Source organism: Melanerpes formicivorus, unplaced genomic scaffold (assembly GCF_026170545.1).
Source record: "Melanerpes formicivorus ecotype bairdi unplaced genomic scaffold, bMelFor1.0.p_v2 SCAF_58, whole genome shotgun sequence".
Taxonomy (NCBI): domain Eukaryota; kingdom Metazoa; phylum Chordata; class Aves; order Piciformes; family Picidae; genus Melanerpes; species Melanerpes formicivorus.
In genome coordinates this window covers 2,755,818-2,777,029 of record NW_027142410.1, presented here as the reverse complement: position 1 = coordinate 2,777,029, position 21,212 = coordinate 2,755,818, and the positions used below count along the sequence as shown (strand labels likewise).

At 41.6% G+C, this 21,212-nt stretch overlaps 1 protein-coding gene across 10 annotated transcripts in view; it reads left to right on the top strand.

Moving 5' to 3' along the window:
• PHF21A (PHD finger protein 21A) overlaps positions 1-21,212 on the top strand; it is a 158,293-nt gene that overhangs the window by 18,992 nt on the left and 118,089 nt on the right. For all 10 annotated transcript variants that reach the window (XM_068161484.1, XM_068161487.1, XM_068161483.1 and 7 more), the window contains exons 2-3: positions 14,902-14,943; positions 20,373-20,508. In XM_068161484.1, coding sequence (XP_068017585.1) covers positions 20,455-20,508 — 54 coding nt within the window. In that variant the 5' untranslated portion in view covers positions 14,902-14,943; positions 20,373-20,454. The remainder of the gene's footprint in view (positions 1-14,901; positions 14,944-20,372; positions 20,509-21,212) is intronic.

Genomic DNA, 21,212 nt, shown 5'->3' with positions numbered 1-21,212 from the left:
GCTGTGACAGACACTTCTGTCCAGCAGACTTGTAGCCTGGAGGACAAGAAGACTTAATGCTTCATGTATGAACATGCAGATGTGACATCCAGACTGTAGCAATTTACCCACTGTAGGAATTTTACCCCAGCTTTGCTCAGTGTGTACAGATTGTACAAATGTTCAGCAATCTAGGTGGTTTAGATTGTTAGGGGGAATCAACCCCCCCCTTCAACTTCCTTGCTATTTGTGCAGTTGGTAATTTGAATTACAATTTTATGTTATTATATTCAGAAGCTCTTAGCAGCTTGTGCTCCTGTGTGGGTGCATACTTGTGATGCTTCACAAGTTGTGGAAAAAGCTTTTTTATTTTTTCTTTTTGGTAGGTTAGTATTAATCTGTTGTGAAGTTTGAACAAGTCTCTAGTGTACTGTGTGACTGCTGCAGGAACCTAATAACAGCAAAAAGTTTAATTCATAAAAGTTGCTGTTCCTTTGACTGCTTGTGTATGAGCTTTTGAACGAGTAAGACTGACACCTCTGCATGTTCATGAATGAGAAATCTGAATGAAGAGTTTTGCTTTTGTAGCACATGTGCCCTAAGTTGAAGCTTGCTTTGATTCTCTGTCTCTACCTGGACAGACAAGTGTTTTGTGTCTTAGTTACCTTTATTCAGAGATGTCTAAACCCATACAAAGTCAAGAAATTAATAACTTGCATTGTGATAAACCAAGTACCAATATTGTCTTTGTATTTGGAAGATCAAATACATTAAGTGACTTCACAGATGCTGTGAAAATGAGCCAGTTCTGAAATCGGTAACAGATCTACTGCTGATCCCAGGGTCTTGTGTCCTGTCCATTACACGACCACCCTCCACTCCTTAGCGTTCTGCCTTCTTCCAGGGTCGGAGCCTGTAGTGTGTATGAAAGGATGATATACAAGCCACTTCCCCCACAGAACCTCTGCCAGATATTATGTGCTTGTTAATGCAACTTGAGAAAATAGAAAGGGCTGAAATAATTGAAATTCTTAATGTTTCTCCAATAGCTGATTTGAAAATACGCCATTTAGCACAGGTTAAAATGACAATGGGGACTATTATTCACTAGGAGTGATTTCCAAAGCATTAAATGCCTCATTTCAGAATTCTTTAAGTGTTTGTGTTTGTTTGGGGAACTTGAATATCTCCTCCCTGCTACAAGGGTATAGGTTTTCTTGCAGCAGAGGGGGCTGAAAAGGGTGTGGAGAGTACTGTTCTGCTTTTCCTTCTAGGGCAGATATTTCTTGGAAGACAAGGGACTGAAATAAACCTTGTAATGTAGTTCAGATACATTGTGCAGAACAGAGAGGGGGAAATACCTGCTCAGATACTGAGATCACAAAACAAATTTGTAGAGGGGAAGAGAAAACAAGGCTTTCCAAGGTGCATATATAAACTTGTTCTCACTTGTCCATCTTTTTTGTGTTAGTTGGTGTTGAACAGTGAGCTCTCTAGAACCCTTTCATAAATGTTTTATGTACCAAGTGTCAAAGTTTCCATTGCAATGAGCTAGTTAAATCACTGTTGAAATAATTATTTATATTGGGAGAAAAAAAAAAAAAAAGGGAAAAAGTTGCATGAAGTCTTTAATTGTTTAATTGCTGTGGCTTATTCTAAGGGATAAAATGTAGTAACTTTAATTTTTTTCCCCACAAGCATTTTTGCTTCCTGTATTCCAGCAAGGTGTGTATTTGTGGCCTTTAAGTCTTAGTGTTCTTGAAAACTTGTTTGGGTTGGTTTTGTTTTGGTTGGGTTTTGTTGTTTATGATGCAGTACTCTGATATGTTTGACCTCCAGGATGTTACACCTTTTTGTTTTGGCCTGGTGAAGATGAGGTTGGAGACTTCATCTGTACCTTAGTTACACTGTTGTGTCTCCCCAGCAGCTTTTTGTTGGTTTCATAAGACTGTGTTGCATCAAGTAATTCACTCAAAATGTCATTCAGGGTGAAGCTATTAGAAAATGTGGGGTTTCTCAGTGTTGTTCCATCTTGCCTAGATGAGAAAATTCATGCTATGCAGGGGCAAAACTTTGGGGTGTATGGTTTGTTGTGTTTTTCTTTTCTCCTTTCTGAACCTCAATGTTGCAAAGCTGCAAGGTAGATTAGGAGCCCTAAGAGCGGCAAAATGCTGAATTAGATAAAATAAAAGGCTTAAAGTAGTTGTCAGAATGGGATTAACCTGGCAGAGGAATCAAGAGAACACTTACAGTGCTTGGGCCACCACTTAATTGCACTTTTAATAAAGAGTTTTCTGTGAAAATAAACAGAGGGGTAAGGAATGGGTGTTGAAAGAGAGAAACGTGTGAATATTGAGCCTGAGTTGGACTTGTTTATCTGTTGAGAGAGTGGGGAAATCTAAATGTTCACAGAACCCAGCAGGAAGCATGCTAGAAAGACAGGAATCTTTTTTTTTTTTTCCCCTTAGAGGTATGCTGTGAAAACAGTGATGCAGCCTGGCAGACTAAGTCCTGTTGCATTCAAGGAACAAAAAAAAAAAAACCAACCCAACAGCCAGCGATGGCTGAGAAGCTGCAGGGTAGCTGGTGTAGTAAAGAAGAAAATAATCAGGGCCAAATCTTGCACAGTAAATTGTAATTCCCTCCTCTTTTAAAATACAAACACTACAGCTAAAAGAGGCAGAGCAAAAAAAGGAGGGGGGGGAAAAAAAACCACCAAACCCAAAGCTGATGGTGGAATGATGTGTTAGTTGAAATCTGAAGGGAAATGGGGAAGCAGGGGTGGACTCCTGCTAGGCCTAAATCAGGTAGGCTCCGTGTGCATCGCTGCTGCAGCCGAACGGCAGTTGCGTTGGAGGCCTTGGGAAAGCAGATAGCTCAGCAAGTGTGCTTTCTCGGTGTGACGTACTTGGGAGTGTGTACAGCCTGCATGCTAAGTGCGAGGGGCTGGCTTTGACTTCACTTATAACAGTTCTAAGAATGTCATGAAATCCCTTCTCACTCACGCTTTTATTTTGGGATGGAGAGGGAGAGAAAGGAGCTTTCAATATTCTGTTTAGCTCAGAGTTTGAAACAAGCATTTTTTTTTCTTACCTAATTCTGTTTGCTGCCTTTTTATTTAGACTACTTCTGAAACATGTTGATGCCTTTAAGTGTGCTCTCATAATTTATTAGTACACAAACCCAGAAACTTATGAAAACCCTCATGCTGTTTATTTTCTTTATTTAAGCTATACACAAACCACACTGTACTTAGTGTGTCTTAAGCTGGTCTTCTTCCCCCCCCCCCCCCCCACCTCCCCCTCTTGTTTTTTAAAGAGGTCTCTGTGCTGAGGAGATGAGGAATGCTAGATGTGAGGAGGAGGTTCTTCACCATGAGAGTGGTGAGACCCTGGAATGGGTTGTCCAGGGACGTGGTCGAGGCCCCGTCCCTGGGGGTGTTTAAGCCCAAGCTGGATGAGGCTCTGGCCAGGCTGATCTAGTGTGGGGTGTCCCTGCCCATGGCAGGGGGGTTGGAACTAGATGATCCTTGTGGTCCCTTCCAACCCTGACTGATACTATGAAATGTGTAAGTGATGACATAGTGTAATGAAATAATAACTGGTGAAATAGTGTAATGAAATAATAACTGGTGAAATACAATAAGTTTGACTAAAAAGCAAATAGGTTTAAATATGGAATGAGAACGTTGTAAATGTGAGCAGGCTGTCCTTGAACAGGTGTTACATTTACTCAAGAGGAGAGGAAAATGTGATACCTTCCCGGTAGCAGCAGAGGGTCCCAGCCGCCTGTTAACAGGGTTCAGAGCACCCAACAGAAGTCTGAGACTTCTTTTTTTTGCACAGAGCTGTGGGCAATTAAATTGCCAGTATTCTTTTTCTAGGGAAAAAAAAACAACCCAACACAACACCAAAAAATCACATCTAACAAGCGAGAAGCATTAGCTTTTTCATCATCTTCTTAAATCCAAAGACAAATTAAGCAACAAACGGTTGTTCTTTGATACTTTTGTCATGTGAACATCTGTTCACTAGCAAATAGTTTTCTTATTGTCTTCTGACAATTACTCAGAAGCCTGTGACATATTAGAGCTAGTGATCTGTAGTGCTGTAGGGGCGAGCGTTTATGTATAGTTCCTCATTTCGAGCCCTCTTGCTTTGTGTTAAAACAGAAAGTTCCACAGAAGATTAAAGGAGCTCCTCCATTCTTTTTAAGTATTTTTTCACTGTTGTAAAATTCAGAACAGAGGAGTGTACCTTAGCAGCTAATTATCAGGTTTATGCTGCTGTACTTTATATACATGAAATGGCTCCTTCTTAATGCATGTGCTAAAATAAAGTGCAGGGGCCAGTTTTCTTGCAAGAGCTGTTCCAGACAGGAAATGTGGACCGGTATTTGTTCCCAGTAGATTGACATGAAAGTTGACCCATAGGAAAACCAGCACAGGTTGGTTTAATTTTAGTGTTTAAAGTACATCTTTAATGATAGTATTTCTTCTTGACCTTTTTTAACAGTCTTTTACTGGATGATACAGTAAACAAGTAAAGAACTGTTACCCTGTGCCATAATGAGGACAAGCAGAAAATGATAGTGATTTCTATTCTGCCTGGGTAGCAAGCAGAATGTACAGAATTCAGATGCCTGGTAAACTCAGACACCTCTTTATTCCCAGTCACCCTCTAGGTCTTCCACTCTCAAAAGGAGAAGACTATGTCCATGTGACTGTATCATACATAACTAACAAGCCAAACTTCTGACCAGGTGGGGAAAAGTGAAAGATGACTCCTTGGTGATTACTTTAGCTAAAAAGAAAACCAGTGAAGTACTCAGTCTCTTGCCTGCTATAGTGCCCTGGAACTTGATGACTGCTCAAAGAAGGAAGGAAGTCTTCCTTCTGCTGCTTGCCCAGTGCTCCCGCTGCTTAAGCAGTGCTCCCCAGACTTCAGCTTTCTGCAATGCTCCCTCACCTCCCACACCCACCAGAAAAAGAGAGGACTGCTGGTGGCAGGACTTAACAGCTGGAAAAGAGCATAAAGGAGACAACCTTGGTTAGATAGATTAGCTGCCTGTGGGCATGTTCTGAATGCAGGATAAATTTAAGTGCAGAAACTAGAGGCAGAGCTATATAAACTCTGAGCAGAACTGGGGTTTACTTAAATGTCTTGATGTCCTCTTAGTGTGGTCTTGCCGTGTGCATGCTTGAAGAATTATTGTTAGGAGGTTTCGTGGACACACTGAGAAGAGCTTTACAGCATCTGATTTTGAAAGAGCTTTATAAACACAGAAGTATAAAAGATTACCTGCTGTTGTAAGGTGCCCTGCCACATAATCACTAATCACAGTTCATCTGCATGTATTAACATTTGCTTCATATTACACGTGTCCCCTAGCTTCTGTCTGATACTTGTGGGAAGATAACATCAGTAGAAGCTTCTGTAGCTCATCTCCACAAGTCTGTCACTGAAATTCTGCCTTGTGGTTCTGAGCCTGTGATACTTTCAACTAACAGGCTTGTGATTGCAGGGCTTTTCTTTTTTTCGCATTGGAAATGCATGTTCCATTTATTTATTTCCCCCCTCCCCCCAAAAAAGAGTTTTCACATTTTGGTTTCCCATTTCTTAGTTTTTAGAAATGCATTGTGTAATTGCGGCTGTTTCCTCTCTGTTGCCACACAAGTTAGCCTTCACCAAAATATCTTTTAACAGGGATTTATTCCCTTAACTGATAGTCCCTTTAAGTAGTTTTCACTCTACTTTGTAACCATGGAAATGGTGTACAGATAATATTTATAAGGTAGAAGGAAAAACAGGGTGTCTAATGGGACCCCTGCTGTTCTGAAATCACTTCAGAAGGGGGGGGGGGGGAAAAAGGCCAGACTCTTGGGATTCTGTATAAATGTAATAGGAAGTCTTCTGTAATGCACAGTGATTTTCTAAAATATATATATTCACTTTAAATAAATTAGTTCAACCGTTGGCCCTGGATAGCCCTTTTAAAAATTCATGTGCCTTCACCTCGCTTCTCTCCGTTGTGTAATCCCAAAACTTTGCTGCTCATTGAGATGCTAGGGTTTAAAAAAAACCCACACGTTAATTGATTTGCAGTCCCTCTGTGCTAACTGTGCAGAAACTGAAAGCTTGCTTTTGCTCGCTGGTGCTGTTCTTAAATGCTTGTGTTTTGGACTAGCACTTTCACTGTTTCCTCTCGAAAGCCTGGAAGAATGAGCAGAACACTTAGGATGAGTAGTATGCGTTTCCTTTATCCTGCCTCCCCTTTCCAGGAGCAGAACCTTTCCGTTCCTTAACTGCTGAGGACATGTGCGCGTGTGATTGGTTTGTTTCGTTTAATTTTAGTCCTCGTTTTACTGTTTTGCTCTTTTAACTTCTTTTTTTTTTTTTTTTTTGTTTCCCTCACTTGTTTGGCATTTCCCCCTGCTGGCGGCTATAGTTAATCGCACTTCTTTCTGCTGTGGAAATGGAGGGCCGTGCTTGTCCTTGAATGTCACTGTTTCGTGGTTGAGGCATCGGCTGGTTTTCTGCCTTTCATTCCCCCTCCCCCCCCCCCCCCCCCCCAACGCCTCTGGCAGATAGATAAAAATTGAAGAGTAGCTTGTACAAGCAGGGGATCGACACATACCTGGAGCTCTCTCCATCGGAAGTGCAGTGGCACTTGCAGCAATAGGCAGAGATGCCTCTAGTATTGCATTTCATGCAGCACTACCCAGATCATCTCCTTTTGTACTCTGGACCTTTTCCCAAAACTCCTAAGGCGCTTCTGCCTCACTAACGCATCGTTCCCACAAGCCAGGTTTTTCTCCAAGATGAAGTGGATTGCTAGAAGGGGAAAAATAGTTTGGCAGTCAATATGAGATTTGTCCTCGTGTTTAAAAGACTAAACCAGGAAATCAGGGGTCCCTCTGTTGTAATGGAGTTTGAGGAGGAAAAAATACTACTCCTTTAATCAGTGTACTGGAGTAGAGCTTTCTTTAATGTGCAAAATGGTGGTTTTTTTGTTCCTTGTGCTTTTTAGTTGCTAAATCAGTTGCTAGGATTATACTCAGTGTTATTCTAGAAAGTTGTCTTCTGTCTTTCTCTCAACTTCTCTATTTACTTTTCCCCAAATACTCTGTCTCCAAAGTATGAAGGAAGGCAGAAACTTCACAGTGATTGGAATGAGAAACTTACACCTTAAGAACAGTGGAAGTCAATTAAGTGATTTTTCTAGGCATGTTACTAAAAAGGGACCCAACACCCCCCCCCAAAAAAAAACCCCAACACCCCAACATAAAAAGCCCGCCAAAATCCCTCAGACAATCCCAAACCAAAAACAAACAAAACTCCCAACCCTTCCCCTCCACCCCCAAACAACCAAAAACCCCAATAGCCCCAACCCACCAAACTCCACATAACTTCCTTTTGGATGTGTTAGAGAACTGGAGACAAAACAGAAGGCTAGTACAGCTAGAAAGGCACAACTCCTTCAGTTTTCTACTGACCTTTCATCTTCTTTTCCCTTCCAGCTCTGTGTACACTTTGTAAATAAGTTGAAAAGGATTTAAAAAGAAGAATGCCAATTTTAAGACTTAAGAGATTAGTCAACATTATGCTTTGATGTCTAATTGATAAACTTTATTTTCTATTAATAAATAAATAAATCACAGTTTCCAGCAGCTTTATGGAATGAGGCAGAATGCAGCAAAAATGTTTAGGGGAAAAAAATGTCCAACTCTGTCTTCCACTGATGTGTATCATGTAAATCTTGTTAAAAAAGTTCTTAGCTCTCTGTTTCAAGTGAAACTTTGCTGTTGCACTGGTAGTAAAGCATAAACTTAGGCTTAATTGGAACTGGGGCCTCCTCTTATGCATGCCTTCTTAATAACCAAGCAGTCCACAGAAGTAAGTTCAGGTCATCCAGTTATTTCAGTTCAGCCATGCTGCTTAGAGAGTGGTTTTGTGTTTTCTGTGTTTATCAAAAAACTGGAAGGAAATAAAGCAGGGAATTGAACTTGCTTGAATTAGTTGTGTGGTTGGTTTTTTTGTTGTTGTTGTTTGTTCATTTGACCTTTTTTGTTGTTTATTTTTTTGGGTTGGTTTGTTTTTAATAGCTCTATATTTAAAGGAAAGGTCTATGTATGTGAGAAGTAGGAGGATGAGTGCTCTGTTTTAAAGCTAGCTTAAATGGTTAATCTTTGGTGAGTTAAATTATGCAAACTTTTTCCCTTTCAAGTGTAAGTGGCTTTAGGATGTGCTTTTCTGAATCAAGAAATGCGCTAAGACTGTTCCAAAAGAGGCATTTGTGCATGGGTAAAAAGGGTAAAGCCAGACACCTTAAACCTGCTCAGGTGAAAGAGGCAGTCCTGAGATTTTAAAACATACTTGTGCTAACTTTCCTCTAGGCCAAGTGTGGTTTTTCAGATTGCTAGAATGTGATCTCACTGCCTTCCCCCAGCTCCCCTGAGGATGCCAGGAAAGACTTTGCTCAGGAAGAGTTACTAATTCTTGTCAGAGCTGTAGTCATTTTGTAGTCACAGGCAGAACGAAGAGGGTCAGCCTCAGCTTCTTCCATGTGTTTGCCTGCCATGGCAAGCGACTGTCTTGCACCATGGTATTTTAAAAATCAGTTTGTAAAGTGCTTTTGCCTTTCCAACAGGGACAGCCTTTTTAGCTGTAATTACTCTCTTAGCTCATTTTCTATATGTTAAATATAGTGCTGCTTCTACAAGGATGCAGGATGGTGTCATGCTTCCATTTAAACTTACTTTGACGTTTGTATAAACTGCTTTTAAGAAGGTGATGCGATCCCTCCCTAAATGTAATCATCTTCTGGTGACTTGAACTCCAGATTGCCTCTGTTCCATGGCTAATCATAGCCTCAGAAGGAAATCAAAGCTCTGACCATTTCAGTGGGAGTTGCCCACCTGCATTGTGTGGATGTAGGGAGGAAGAAGAGAAAGGCGGCTTTGCAGATGGACAAACTGGAAAGCATGGCTGAGTACACATAAGTGCAGCCTTGGTTATCATGGGCAATCCTGTTGGTCTCTTTGCCACCTGCCTGGCACATGTTTCTGGGGCTGGCTGGGAGTTCTCTCAGCTGCAGTACAACAGCAAGATCAGATTCCCTGCACTGGCACACAGGAGGCTTGTTTTTAATCACAGAAGCAACAGCACTGGCACTATTAATGATGCTCCCTGAAATGTGAGCCTTAATGTAATTTGAAATAGTTTGGATAGCTCCTGTCTGGGCTGTTTTGGTCTCCTCTGAGACTGCAGAAATCCTGTCCTGTGAAGGAATACGAGTTGATGCATTTCTCACTTGAAAATCACAGTAACAGAACTGTTACCATTTGTTTTCCTAGAACATGCTGATAGAGTGGTCTGTGCATTCAGGATGCCTTTCAAATATGGGAAGGGGAGTTGTTCCTTTGAGGAGTTTACATCTAAAGACACAAGTCCAGAGAAAACTGTTAATCCCTTCTGTGTGCAGTGTATTTTGCACCCAAAGATTTAATTACTTTTCCAATATTTTTAATTAATGCTTTATCCTTGATACTGTCAGGCAGTGCTCTGCACTGTGAAAGTGTCAGGCTCTCAGTAGTCAGCCCTTTTTCATCTGACTCCATCCTGTGCACTGAATAAGGCAGAGGTCCTATTGACAAAGAGTTAAAATGATATAATTGACTATTGGAATGTGATATGTGCATAGAAAGTTCCTGATCAAAGTTTAGATGGTCTAAGAGGAAACATGTGACAGCTTCTAGAGTTAGGAAAAGTGCTAACAAAAAGTAGGTAAAGGTGACTGGTGGCCTTCCAGTGTCTGAAGGGGGCCTACAGGAAGGCTGGGGAGGGACATCTCAGGTAGTGATAGGACTAGGGGGAATGGAATGAAGCTGGAGGTGGGGAGATTCAGGCTGGATGTGAGGAGGAAGTTCGTCACCGTGAGAGTGGTGAAGCCTTGGAGTGGGTCGTCCAGGGAGGTGGTTGAGGCCCCATCCCTGGAGGTGTTTAAGCCCAGGCTGGCTGAGGCTCTGGCCAGGCTGATCTAGTGTGGGGTGTCCCTGCCCATGGCAGGGGGGTTGGAACTAGCTGATCCTTGTGGTCCCTTCCAACCCTGACTGATACTATGATACTTTTCTTCAGTGTTTTCTGAATGGATCTGGTTACAGCAGCCTGAGCTTTATTGTGTAACTTAAAGGTGATAGTAAGTACCTGACTGATGTAACCAAACATCTTTATATACAGATACTTAAAATTTAATTAGCCCATAGCACCTGAAGGTTTAGGACTAATGAGTGTGACATCTGCGTGTACTTCTGATGTCTTCAGGGGCTATGAAGGTTTTAAACATATCAGGGTTTTTTTTTGAGATGTTAGTTTTTGTAACAGGCTCATGACTTGAATAACTTTTCTCCTTACTGACACGCTTCACCAAAAAAGTTTGAGGTTGATCTGCAGACTATGAATTTTTTAGTAGTGGGGTGTCTGTTTTCTTACATATGTTGTGTAGTATTGTGGAAAAGGTTAAGAGCCTTCTTTTGGTGGGGGGGAGGAGTATTATTGTTTTAAGTTTATGCATGTGAAAAGCTACCCTTCCTGTTTCTAACACTGAGACTCTCAACAGTCAATCTTGCTAAGAAAAACATTTCTGAACCATCAGTGTTTTATTTGGTTAGTGCTACTTTTAATTACTTTGTCTTTTACTAAGCCTTTTAATCACTTTGTCTTTAAGTAAGCATTGCTCAGTCTTTTCTGCTGATCATATGTATGTTTTGGGAAGAAGACAGTGCTCTTAATAGAAAGCAGAGGTGGTTATAGAAATGTGACTTCCACAGCTGGGGTTTTAAAACTCCCCAAATACTGCGGAATCTACTGTAATAATCCAAGAGTTGGCCATGCAGACTCGTACCTCAGTTTGCAGCATGTGTTTCTAGAGCCTTCAGTAGGCAACCTCACTAAAATAAATACTTGAGATTTCATGATACGTTGTTACTTGTTGAAGTTCTTGTTAAGGAACTCTGCAAAATGCAAAACTCTTCAGACTTCTCTATTGATATGAGTGATTGTGAGCTGTCTAATCGTAGCTTTGTGTTTTGTAGCAGGAGAGAGCGGCATCGTGAGATTGTGAATGTACTCTTGCAGGAAGCAAGGAATAATCTAACTTCTTCTATAGAGCAGATTTTATCTGGTACCTATTTCATAACTACTGTTCCATGTTGGTTCCCAGTAGCCACAAATGCAGAGAATTCTCAAGAACCAAAGCCAGAGTTTTAGTTTTCTACTACAAAAATATAAGAGCAATGGAAACTGTCTGCTTCAGGTGCTTGAAGTTACCAGTCTTGGATGTTTGTTCTTCATTACTCTGTCTCAATTATCTGTCTATGAAAATTTGCTTGTGCCTGGCAGAAGGTTTTCTGTGGCTCTTGTTAATGTGCTGCTTATGAGGATACCAATTCTTATTTGTTATAGAGCTTAGATGGTGAGTTAAAAAGGAAAACATTTGAACTGCAAACTCAGAATGAAAAGAAATGATTCAATTGATACTTCATTTTTTAAGCTTGTCCTCTCTGCTAAATGAGGCAGAGGTGCCAGTAAAAGTACTATAATTGCATGAGGGCAGAGTGAAAGTATTTTGTATTTCCAAAGGCTTGACTTTGAAACATTAACTTGTTCTAAACAGTTAAGAGAGTCTGTAGTAAATCATATACAGACGAGGATGCAAATGTATTTGCATTCCCTGTCTAGGTCTTCTCTAAGTGACTTCTCCAAGGCAACACAGTAAATCACTTGGAGGGTCACAATTACACTCCTGGCTTTCCTAACTTTGTCCTCGGGAGCCCTTGGGTTCTCAGCCTGGGATTGTCCTTCAGGGTGGTTAAATGAAATCTGAGGGTTTGTAATGGTGTAGTGCTTTTTTACCTCACAGATCAGTGTTGATGAGTTTAGGGTCCCGCTATGGAGGTGAGCCTTCATGTAGCAGAGTGGGAAAAAAGAAGGCACAATTAAACATGCTGTTATTCTTAAGGGACTTTTCAGTTTGTGTGTACTTTTGCTACAAGGAAATTGATTTTTGGTGGGTTTTTAGTTTAATAAAAATGATCACAGTATCACAGTATAACCAAGGTTGGAAGAGACCTCGAGGATCATCGAGTCCAACCTATCAACACAGACCCCATGACTAGACCAAGTGCCACGTCCAATCCCCTCTTGAACGCGGTGACTCCACCACCTCCCCGGGCAGCACATTCCAGTGATGAATGACTCGCTCGGTGAAGAACTTTCTCCTCACCTCGAGTCTAAACCTCCCCTGGTGCAGCCTGAGACTGTGTCCCCTTGTTCTGGTGCTGGTTGCCTGGGAGAAGAGACCAACCGCTTCCTGGCTACAACCACCTTTCAGGTAGTTGTAGAGAGCAATGAGGTCTCCCCTGAGCCTCCTCTTCTCCAGGCTAAACAATCCCAGCTTCCTCAGCCTCTCCTCATAGGGCTGTGCTCAAGGCCTCTCCCCAGCCTTGTTGCCCTTCTCTGGACACGTTCAAGTGTTTCGATGCCCTTCTTAAACTGAGGGGCCCAGAACTGGACACAGGACTCAAGGTGTGGCCTAACCAATGCAGAGTCCAGGGGCACAATGACTTCCCTGCTCCTGCTGGCCACACTGTTCTTAATGCAGGCCAGGATGCCATTGGCCTTTTTGGCCACCTGGGCACACTTCTGGCTTATGTTTAGGCAGCTGTTGATCAGTACACCCAGGTCCCTCTCTGTTTGGCAGCTCTCCAGCCACTCTGACCCCAGCCTGCAGCTCTGCATGGCATTGCCATGGCCAAAGTGCAGCACCCAGCACTTGGACTTGTTAAATGCCATCCCATTGGACTCTGCCCATCTGTCCAGTTGGTCGAGCTCCCTCTGGAGAGCCCTTCTGCCCTCTAACTGACCAACATCTGCTCCTAACTTGATGTCATCTGTAAACTTGCTGATGACTGACTCAATCCCCTCATCCAGATCATCAATGAAGATGTTTAAGAGGACGGGGCCCAGTACTGATCCCTGGGGGATGCCACTACTGACTGGCTGCCAGCTGGATGTGGCACCATTCACCACCACTCTCTGTGCTCGGCCCTCCAGCCAGTTCCTAACCCAGCACAGAGTGTTGTGGTCCAAGCCCCGAGCTGACAGCTTAGACAGCAGTTTACTGTGGGGGATGGTATCAAAGGCCTTGCTGAAGTCCAGGTAGACCACATCCCCAGGCCTCCCCACATCCACCAGATGGGTCACCTGATCACAGGAGCTCTCTTACTCTAAGACTCTGTTTGCAGATATATAGCAGGGACTGCTTTGTTTAGCTTTGCAGAGTCAGTCATCTACAGCAGCAAGACTTTAATTAATTTTATTTTTTTTAATTAATAGCATGGTGATATAATTGTATTTCTTCATTGAAGAGGGGTGGTTAGTGCTTGTGTGATGAAAAAGCTTCCTTTATAGGGGTTTTTTTTTTTGGACCACTTAAATAACTGATTTATAATGGGAGGTGGAGGTGACAGCTAAGACTTTTGATATCAAAGCAGCAGCAGCAGCTAGAGTTTGAGAATCACACCTGTGTCTTCAGCACCCTCAACCATGAGGACTTTTCACATTCTGTATCATCCACAGCAGATGCACTTAATTGGAATACAGCCTTAAAACAGTCTGTACACTCCAGTTCATAAACTGCCATGATGGCAGTTGGATGTTATTAAAACTAACCTGAAATTGCTCTGAAATTAATTTGACAACTTCTGTAATATTTTGCTGTTCAAAAGGCACAGTAAAACTGGAGACTTGGTAGTGTGACAATACTTGGAGTCACTGCCAGCAGTAGGCTTCCTGTTTTCTGCTCTTGGTGTTCATTTGCACCCTGGTTCTGCTGGTTAGCTAATGTCAGCTTCTCCACTGGTGCTGGTCTCCATTGAGCAAGAGATGATTTTGTGGCTTTCTACTCCTCTATCTGTTCATAAGGTTGGGGCTTAAACTTCAGCTCATTGTCAATGACTTGTGTGTGGATAGAAACATAGATCTTGGTAGCTGTGGAGCTTAAAATATGCTAGTATTTTACTAGAAAATTGGAGTATTTTGGAGGCTTTTTTTAGCATCAGGCAAAGTAATTGAGCAAATGAGTTATCATTTATACTTCAGCTATCTTTTTAGGACTCTGACTCAACGAGGTTTTTTTTATGATTCATATGAGGATGATTTAAGAGGTACTACCTTGCTCCACTGCTAAATGTCCTTCCCATGACACAGGCAGTCTAATGGGCAGTGTGTCTTCTTGGCCTCCACAGTTCATGACCTAGCACATTAGCTTAAACTGCCATTGATTGCAGTTTGCATGAGTACTCTGGGATTTGAACTCTAGTGACTGTGCTGACACACCACCTGCTCTACCATCTTTGTTGTATTGGTGTAACCTCTGGTAGAGGTGGTGGGCAAAGGTCTGGGGTGGGTAACCTTGTCATTTTCAGCTGTGCCGACTGACAGGGCTTGTGATTTAGGTGTTAATAAACGTGATGGAGAGGAGGTATTTCCCCTAGGGAGCGGGACATAGGCTTTGTGCAGAACTAGGAAAGCTTGTACCTGTAATCTCTTCTTCCCCTAGTGACAGTAGTAGTCTGTGTTTTAATCCAGATTATAATTGTAAGGTCTCTTTGGCTGCCATGTGAAGCAGATTTTTCTTTCCAAGTGGTATTTTGTAGTTAGCTTGAACATTTAAAACAGAAGTCAAACCTCAAATATCCAGAACCTGGGGAAAAAACCCAAACCCAACCCCCCTCCTTAAAACCTAAACACCTTCCTCCCACCAACTTCCCAAGTATTTTTTTTCATTGTTTTTCTGTTTTAAACTGTAGTTAAGCTGCTTGTTTGTAATTAGCTTTCTTTGTTGTTGTTTTTCTTTTTGTAGGAGGGGGTAGAGAGCTGAAGGGAAGAACTTTTCTCGAAACCGGTAAGTGCATCTTTCCAGGTCTAAGATGGTTTACCTAAGAATAGATGATACAAAAAGAGCTGGCATCCATTCCTGGAAAAGTTTGATGTTTACTGAAACTGAAATCCTATCTATTCTTATATTCAGAAATGAAATCTCAAAAAGCAAACGTTACTGATGGAAGCCATAGTGCTATAAATAAAACCACTGTAGGGCAGAGATTTGGGCCGAGGAGTCTGTAACAGCAGTGGACACGTAAAATTCATCTGCTCAAATAAAAAAAAGTTAGGTTTTTGTTTGTTTGTTTTCTTTTCTGTGTCATGTGAAACCCACATTTCTTTGAAGGGATTTTTTTGGTGCAGAAAAACTTCTGTCTAAGATTCCAAGTCACTTCGAGTCTTTCCGTACACAGAGGCTTTTGTGTGGGCTGTACCTTTTATATAGATCGACTTTGTCAGTTGTGTTTCTGCTGTAGCTTCCAAAATAGCTGCAGTTTAAATAGCTTTGTGATATTTTAGAGGTTCTGATGTGGATTATGTTTAATGGAGGTAATAATAAAGAAGTGCTAATGACTTACATGTTTATCATAGAGTTTAGGGTTTCATTCAGGCTCTGGGTATTTATACAGCATATAAGCATCTACTGCCTTAACTGCGGTGCTTTGGGGTATTTATCCGAGTATGAAGTTTTAAGTCTTGAATCAACCACCTAAGAAATAAGGAATTATTTACAATAAATGTGTGCCAGCAAGAAACTGAATGAAGATCTGCTGCCTCTAGTAGCTGAAATCTGTCCAAGGAATGGCAATTTTTTCTCTTGTTCTCAGTGTTCTTTCTGGCTGAGGCTTGGAAGTATATCTGGATGTACAAGAAAAGCAGTTACTCCCCAACCCTCTGCTTTCCTTTTAGAAATCACTGATTCTAGCACTGAACAAGGCATTTGCATGCTTTTCCTTAAAAACCAGTGGGATGAAGGATGTTTGCAGACCAATTCATCCATGCAGTTTCAATCATCTACAATATTTTTAATTAAAATGATTCCACTGTCATAAAAGTGAAGTGGAAAATGGAATGTGTTTTATGAGTAATCCAGAGATGGTTTTATAGATCTTTGGATGTGTTACTCGAGGGAATAGAATAGAATAGACCAGGTTGGAAGAGGCCTTCAAGATCATTGTGTCCAACCTATCATGCAACACCACCTAATCAACTAAACCATGCAATCAAGCACCCTATCAATTCTCCTCCTGAACACCTCCAGTGATGGTGACTCCACCACCTCCCCGGGCAGCCCATTCCAATGGGCAATCACTCTCTCCGTGTAAAACTTCCTCCTGACCTCCAGCCTAAACCTCCCCTGGTGCAGCCTGAGACTGTGTCCTCTTGTTCTGGTGCTGGCTGCCTGGGAGAAGAGACCAACCTCTGCCTGTCTACAACCTCCCTTCAGGTAGTTGTAGAGAGCAATAAGGTCACCCCGAGTGTCCTCTTCCCCAGGCTAAGCAACCCCAGCTCCCTCAGTCTCTCCTCATAGGGCTTGTGTTCCAAACCCCTCACCAACTTTGTTGCCCTTCTCTGGACACACTCCAGCAAGTCATTTTGTAATGCCACTGGGCTTAAGATTTTGTCTTTTTTTTTTTTTTTTTTCTTGGTCTAAAAGAATAAAAATTAAAGACATATTAAAGATGTTTGCACTCACAAAATGTGTGACCACTTGGTGATGGCAGTTCCATACCTGTTTTCAAAGGAAAGGCTAGCAATATTTAACCAGCTGCCCTTGTAGGTATTCCTAGGTTTGATTCTATGAACCCCTTATGTGGCTTAGTTGGTAGTGCATCAGACCCTTAATAGGAAGGTCTTGAGTTCAAGCCTGCAGTGGGCAGTAGTGTCCTCCCTACTCTAGTCATGAGGTCTGTGGTGACAGGTTGGACTCGATAATCTTTGAGGCCTCTTCCAGCCTTAGGAATACTGAATAAACTAGAACAATACACTCAAGGATTTGCTGGATGTAAGGAATGTTCAGTTTTTCTTGGGGGGGTGGGGGAGGTGGATAAGTGTTTAAGAATACTTCAGGGATAACTTTGGGCAGCTTGGGAGGGAAGCCACAAGTCCATCTTTTATAGTGTTTGGGTTCTAGAGGGGTACAACAAAATGACAGCTAGATATATTTCATATGCAGAAATTAGCAACTTGACCACAAGTTAAAAAGAACATCCTATTTAATGGGGTAGCTTCTCCCCTTCCCCCCCATTTATCTGGATGCTTGAGGCACTGGCCAGCCTGATCTAGTGTGGGGTGTCCCTGCCCATGGCAGGGGGGTTGGAACTAGCTGATCCTTGTGGTCCCTTCCAACCCTGGCTGATACTATGATACTATGAACATTTCAGAACAGGGTAATAAAGTCTTCGCTGTCCTTTTCCTGCTTCCCTGTCTTTAAAGTGGTTGTAATGTATGCCCCTTCTGGGATGGTGTGCCAAATATGTGGCATCTTATTTGTAATTTAACAAAGTTCTCAGAATTCCTTATCCTGATCCTTTTAGTCTTTTTATTTTCTTCTTCTCCCTGAGGAGAACACTGGTGCTGTTAGCTGACAAATTCAGCAGCTAAGCAGAGGTGATTGCGAGGGATCTTGCTTTGTGTGTGGCCTTTGCTGATGAAGCAGTGTTAGTTTGCCTCTCCTCACATAACAGGTCCTAGTTTTTGGAGAGGAGAGTGTTTCCTATCTTTATAAGTGTGCTTCAGTGTAACTTTGCTGGCAGAAGGCAACTGGAAGTAGATGGTGCTTGCAAATTGAGTTGCTCTGAGGCTATAATGGGAATGCTGGAGGAGGGGAAGTAGGAAGAAGTCGTCAAAAGTTGGAAAACATACCCAATAAAATACAGAAATAATCAAAAGCTTTTTCTTGGGAAGCTTCAGTCTTGTAAATTGAAATTAATTCTTTAGGATGTTATGGCATGGCCCCTGTTTCAAATTTATGTGTATACTGAGAAAATAAGTATTAAGGGATGTTAAAATCTGCTACCTTTTTAAATTACAAAGAAAGAAAAGTCTGAAGCTGTCACAAATATTTTGGGATGGAATGACTGGTTTGTTACTAGAATTGTTTTGGGTTTTTTTCCTTACTTGTCACAATATGTTCTTCAATATGACATTGAATTACATTTGCTCATGTCTACACCCCTGTAAACATGGCCAGGCTGAGCAGCCTCTGTGTTCTGCATAGCACTCTTTTTCTGAACCATCTTAGACATTTGTTTTGGAAAAACCTTTCTAGCTGTTCAAGGAGTCTATGGAATTGGGTTGGGTTAGGGGTTTGTGAACCACCAATACTACAATTTCTGTCTGTCAAATTAAGTTGTGTTTTAATAGTAGTTAGGCAGTCTTTGGTGGATTTTTTTTCCTCCACAGAGGTACTGTGTCATGTGTTAAAGTTATGGGCATTGTTTACACTCTCAGTTGTCTCTTCTGCTGTTTTGCACTTAGCTTTAAAGTTAGTATGTAGCTGCAGAGTGATACTAGCTGTTCATCATGACTGCCTTCTGATTCACTGAAGACATACTGAGGGGAGCTATGGCTGTATTTGCCTGTATCTTAACCCCATAATCAAGGCTTATGACAGGCAGTGGGCTCCAGTTTGCCTTAGCTACTCTCCCACGTGGTGTTCTGAAGCATGGTTTCTTTTGAAGCTGCACTGGTAGGGCCTTAATGCAGGCTATAGTTGTGCTTGTCAGTGAGTGGAACTAATAATGCAGGATACTGTTTTCTCATTACTGTTTGTGGCAATAGAACAGGGAACTGTATGTAATTTCCATGTATCCCTTGATACAAATTAGAATTTTATAGAGAGGAGTGCTGCAAAGGCAGCTGTTTTCACTGGTTTGTGTCACATGTGAGAAGAGGCCTTTGCAGAAGGTCATTTCATGTGTTTGCTGGAAAGTCTGATCAGGCTTTTTGTTATTTAAATAGGTAACTTTAACTGCAGACAGTGCTGACAAAGAATGAGTTTAAATAGAAGGCTTTTAAAACCCCCTTTATATTCTATTCTTGGCAACATATTTCTGTTTGGAAAGAGAAACAATTAATTGACATAAACAAAACACATGCATCCCCCTCCCACCTTTTAGTTTCAGGAGTTCACCAACTTGTCCAGCACTTGAGTTGACTGTAGGGAGGCGATGTTAAAATAAGACTCTCTAACTTAAGGGAATGACTTTGTTTTTTACAGACTGCGTGTCTAATCTAATATGTCAATATCATTTTGAAAACAATGAAGTCCTGTTATGAAGGCCTCTGAGTTGCCTACAATACCTGTGCAGTAACTGTGAGCAATTTAAAAGCCATAAAACCAAAGAAGCAACAAAACCAAAGAAGCAACAAACAAAACCCAAACCACCACCGCCGACAACTAAAACCAAACCACAAATGAGAGAACCCCCCCAAAGAACCAAAAAGGAACTATTTTAACACTTCAGTAATTTTTCTGTCTGTGTCTAGATGGAAAAGTGACTGGAAAAAATTGCTGCATAATGTTTTCTGCTGGCCTTTTATCTGTATGTATTTATAGATGTTTTTACACAGGTTCCTTTGTGATTTGAGGGTGTGGGACAGGGACAGGAATCTCGATCTTCTTCCAGAGGCTGATACTTGTAACTTATTTCTGAACAAAAATTCTTTGTTCAACATTCAAAGCTTGTTAGAAGCATGGCTGATAATGCTCCTCTGTGTCAGAGGTTGGGGGGGATTAATTTATTTGCAGTACAAGGGAAGATGGTATACTCATTCTACAAGCAGAATTTCAGGATTAAAAAGGATTTGGAAATTAATGGTTTTGAAGAAGACTTCTGCTGCTTTGTATCAGCCCTGTGTTCCTTCAAAACAGGTTTCCACTGGAATGACTAGCTCAGCACAAACTTCAGGCTGTGGGCTAATGACATATTAATGTTGTTCTGTCAAACTGCATGCAGACCATCCCATCTAAGAATAGCTCTATAGTATCATGGAAGTATGTTAATGCACGCCATTCTGTTTAACAATTTATTGCTGTTTGGGCTGCAGAATTTGAGTCTCCAGAATATATTTCTCCTCTACACAGATTTTTTTTTTTTATTATAATTTTTTTAGTAGTTACATTTTTCTAATTTAATATGCAACAGCAATAGGCTGTTGGTAGGAAATAGCTGCCTGCAAACTAAGATAAGGGACAAGTGTGTCAACTTTGGGGTATGTGGGAAGTAACAAATTCGTCTCGATGATTCCGAGGCAGGCGTTTTGTGCGGCCTGTGGATTTCGCGTGTTGGGAAGGTTGTTTGTGTTTGGTCTAGAAAGCTGCACTTGACTATAGTTCAGGTCTGAATTCCTGCTCTGTTATATTCTGCTTTTTTTCAAATTGATGATTTTTTTTTTTTTTCCCCCTCCTCCACTAACCAAAACAAAACCTTGATTTGTTTCCTATAGCGCTGTCCTTAAAGAGGAAACCGGAGACTAAAGGCGCTAGAATCAGCAAAGACACTTTTAGAGAAAGTGGAGAAGGTAGAGGATGGAGCTGCAGACTCTACAGGAGGCTCTGAAAGTGGAAATTCAGGTTCACCAGGTAATTTGTATTCACTCTCGCTTTGACTCTGCAAGTAGTCGGAGCATCAGTATTGCTGATAACATTACAACCAATGGTAGCAGTAAGTAACAGCACTACAGCTATAGTAACAATTGTTGTGTAAGCTTGGAACTACTTTAGAATGTTAGACTCTGCATTTTGACCCCACCACCTGTTGTTTTTCAGCAAATGTTGAAAACTCCACATATCAGGCTGTGGGTGGGGATTTATTTATTTTATTTTGAATTTTTTTTTTTTTTTTTTTAATATTTTGTAGCAGTGATTAAAAACATTCTGAAAACTCTGCATTCAGCAACTTGTCTGGAAGGTTTCTCTAACGTTCTGGAGCCAAATTTCGGTATTCAGTTGGCATTGGAAGAAGATGGCAGGGAGGAGCTTTCAGGCTAACCGTGCTTTGCACTGCGTAGTCTCATCTGGTGCTTCTCTTCTGGGGTCTCTTAATGGGCATCCTGGCCTGCATCAGGAACAGTGTGGCCAGCAGGAGCAGGGAGGTCATTCTGCCCCTGTACACTGCACTGGTTAGGCCACACCTTGAGTTTTGTGTCCAGTTCTGGGCCCCTCAGTTTAGGAAGGAGGTTGACTTGCTGGAACGAGTCCAGAGAAGGGCAACAAAGTTGGTGAGGGGTTTGGAACACAAGCCCTATGAGGAGAGGCTGAGGGAGCTGGGGTTGCTTAGCCTGGAG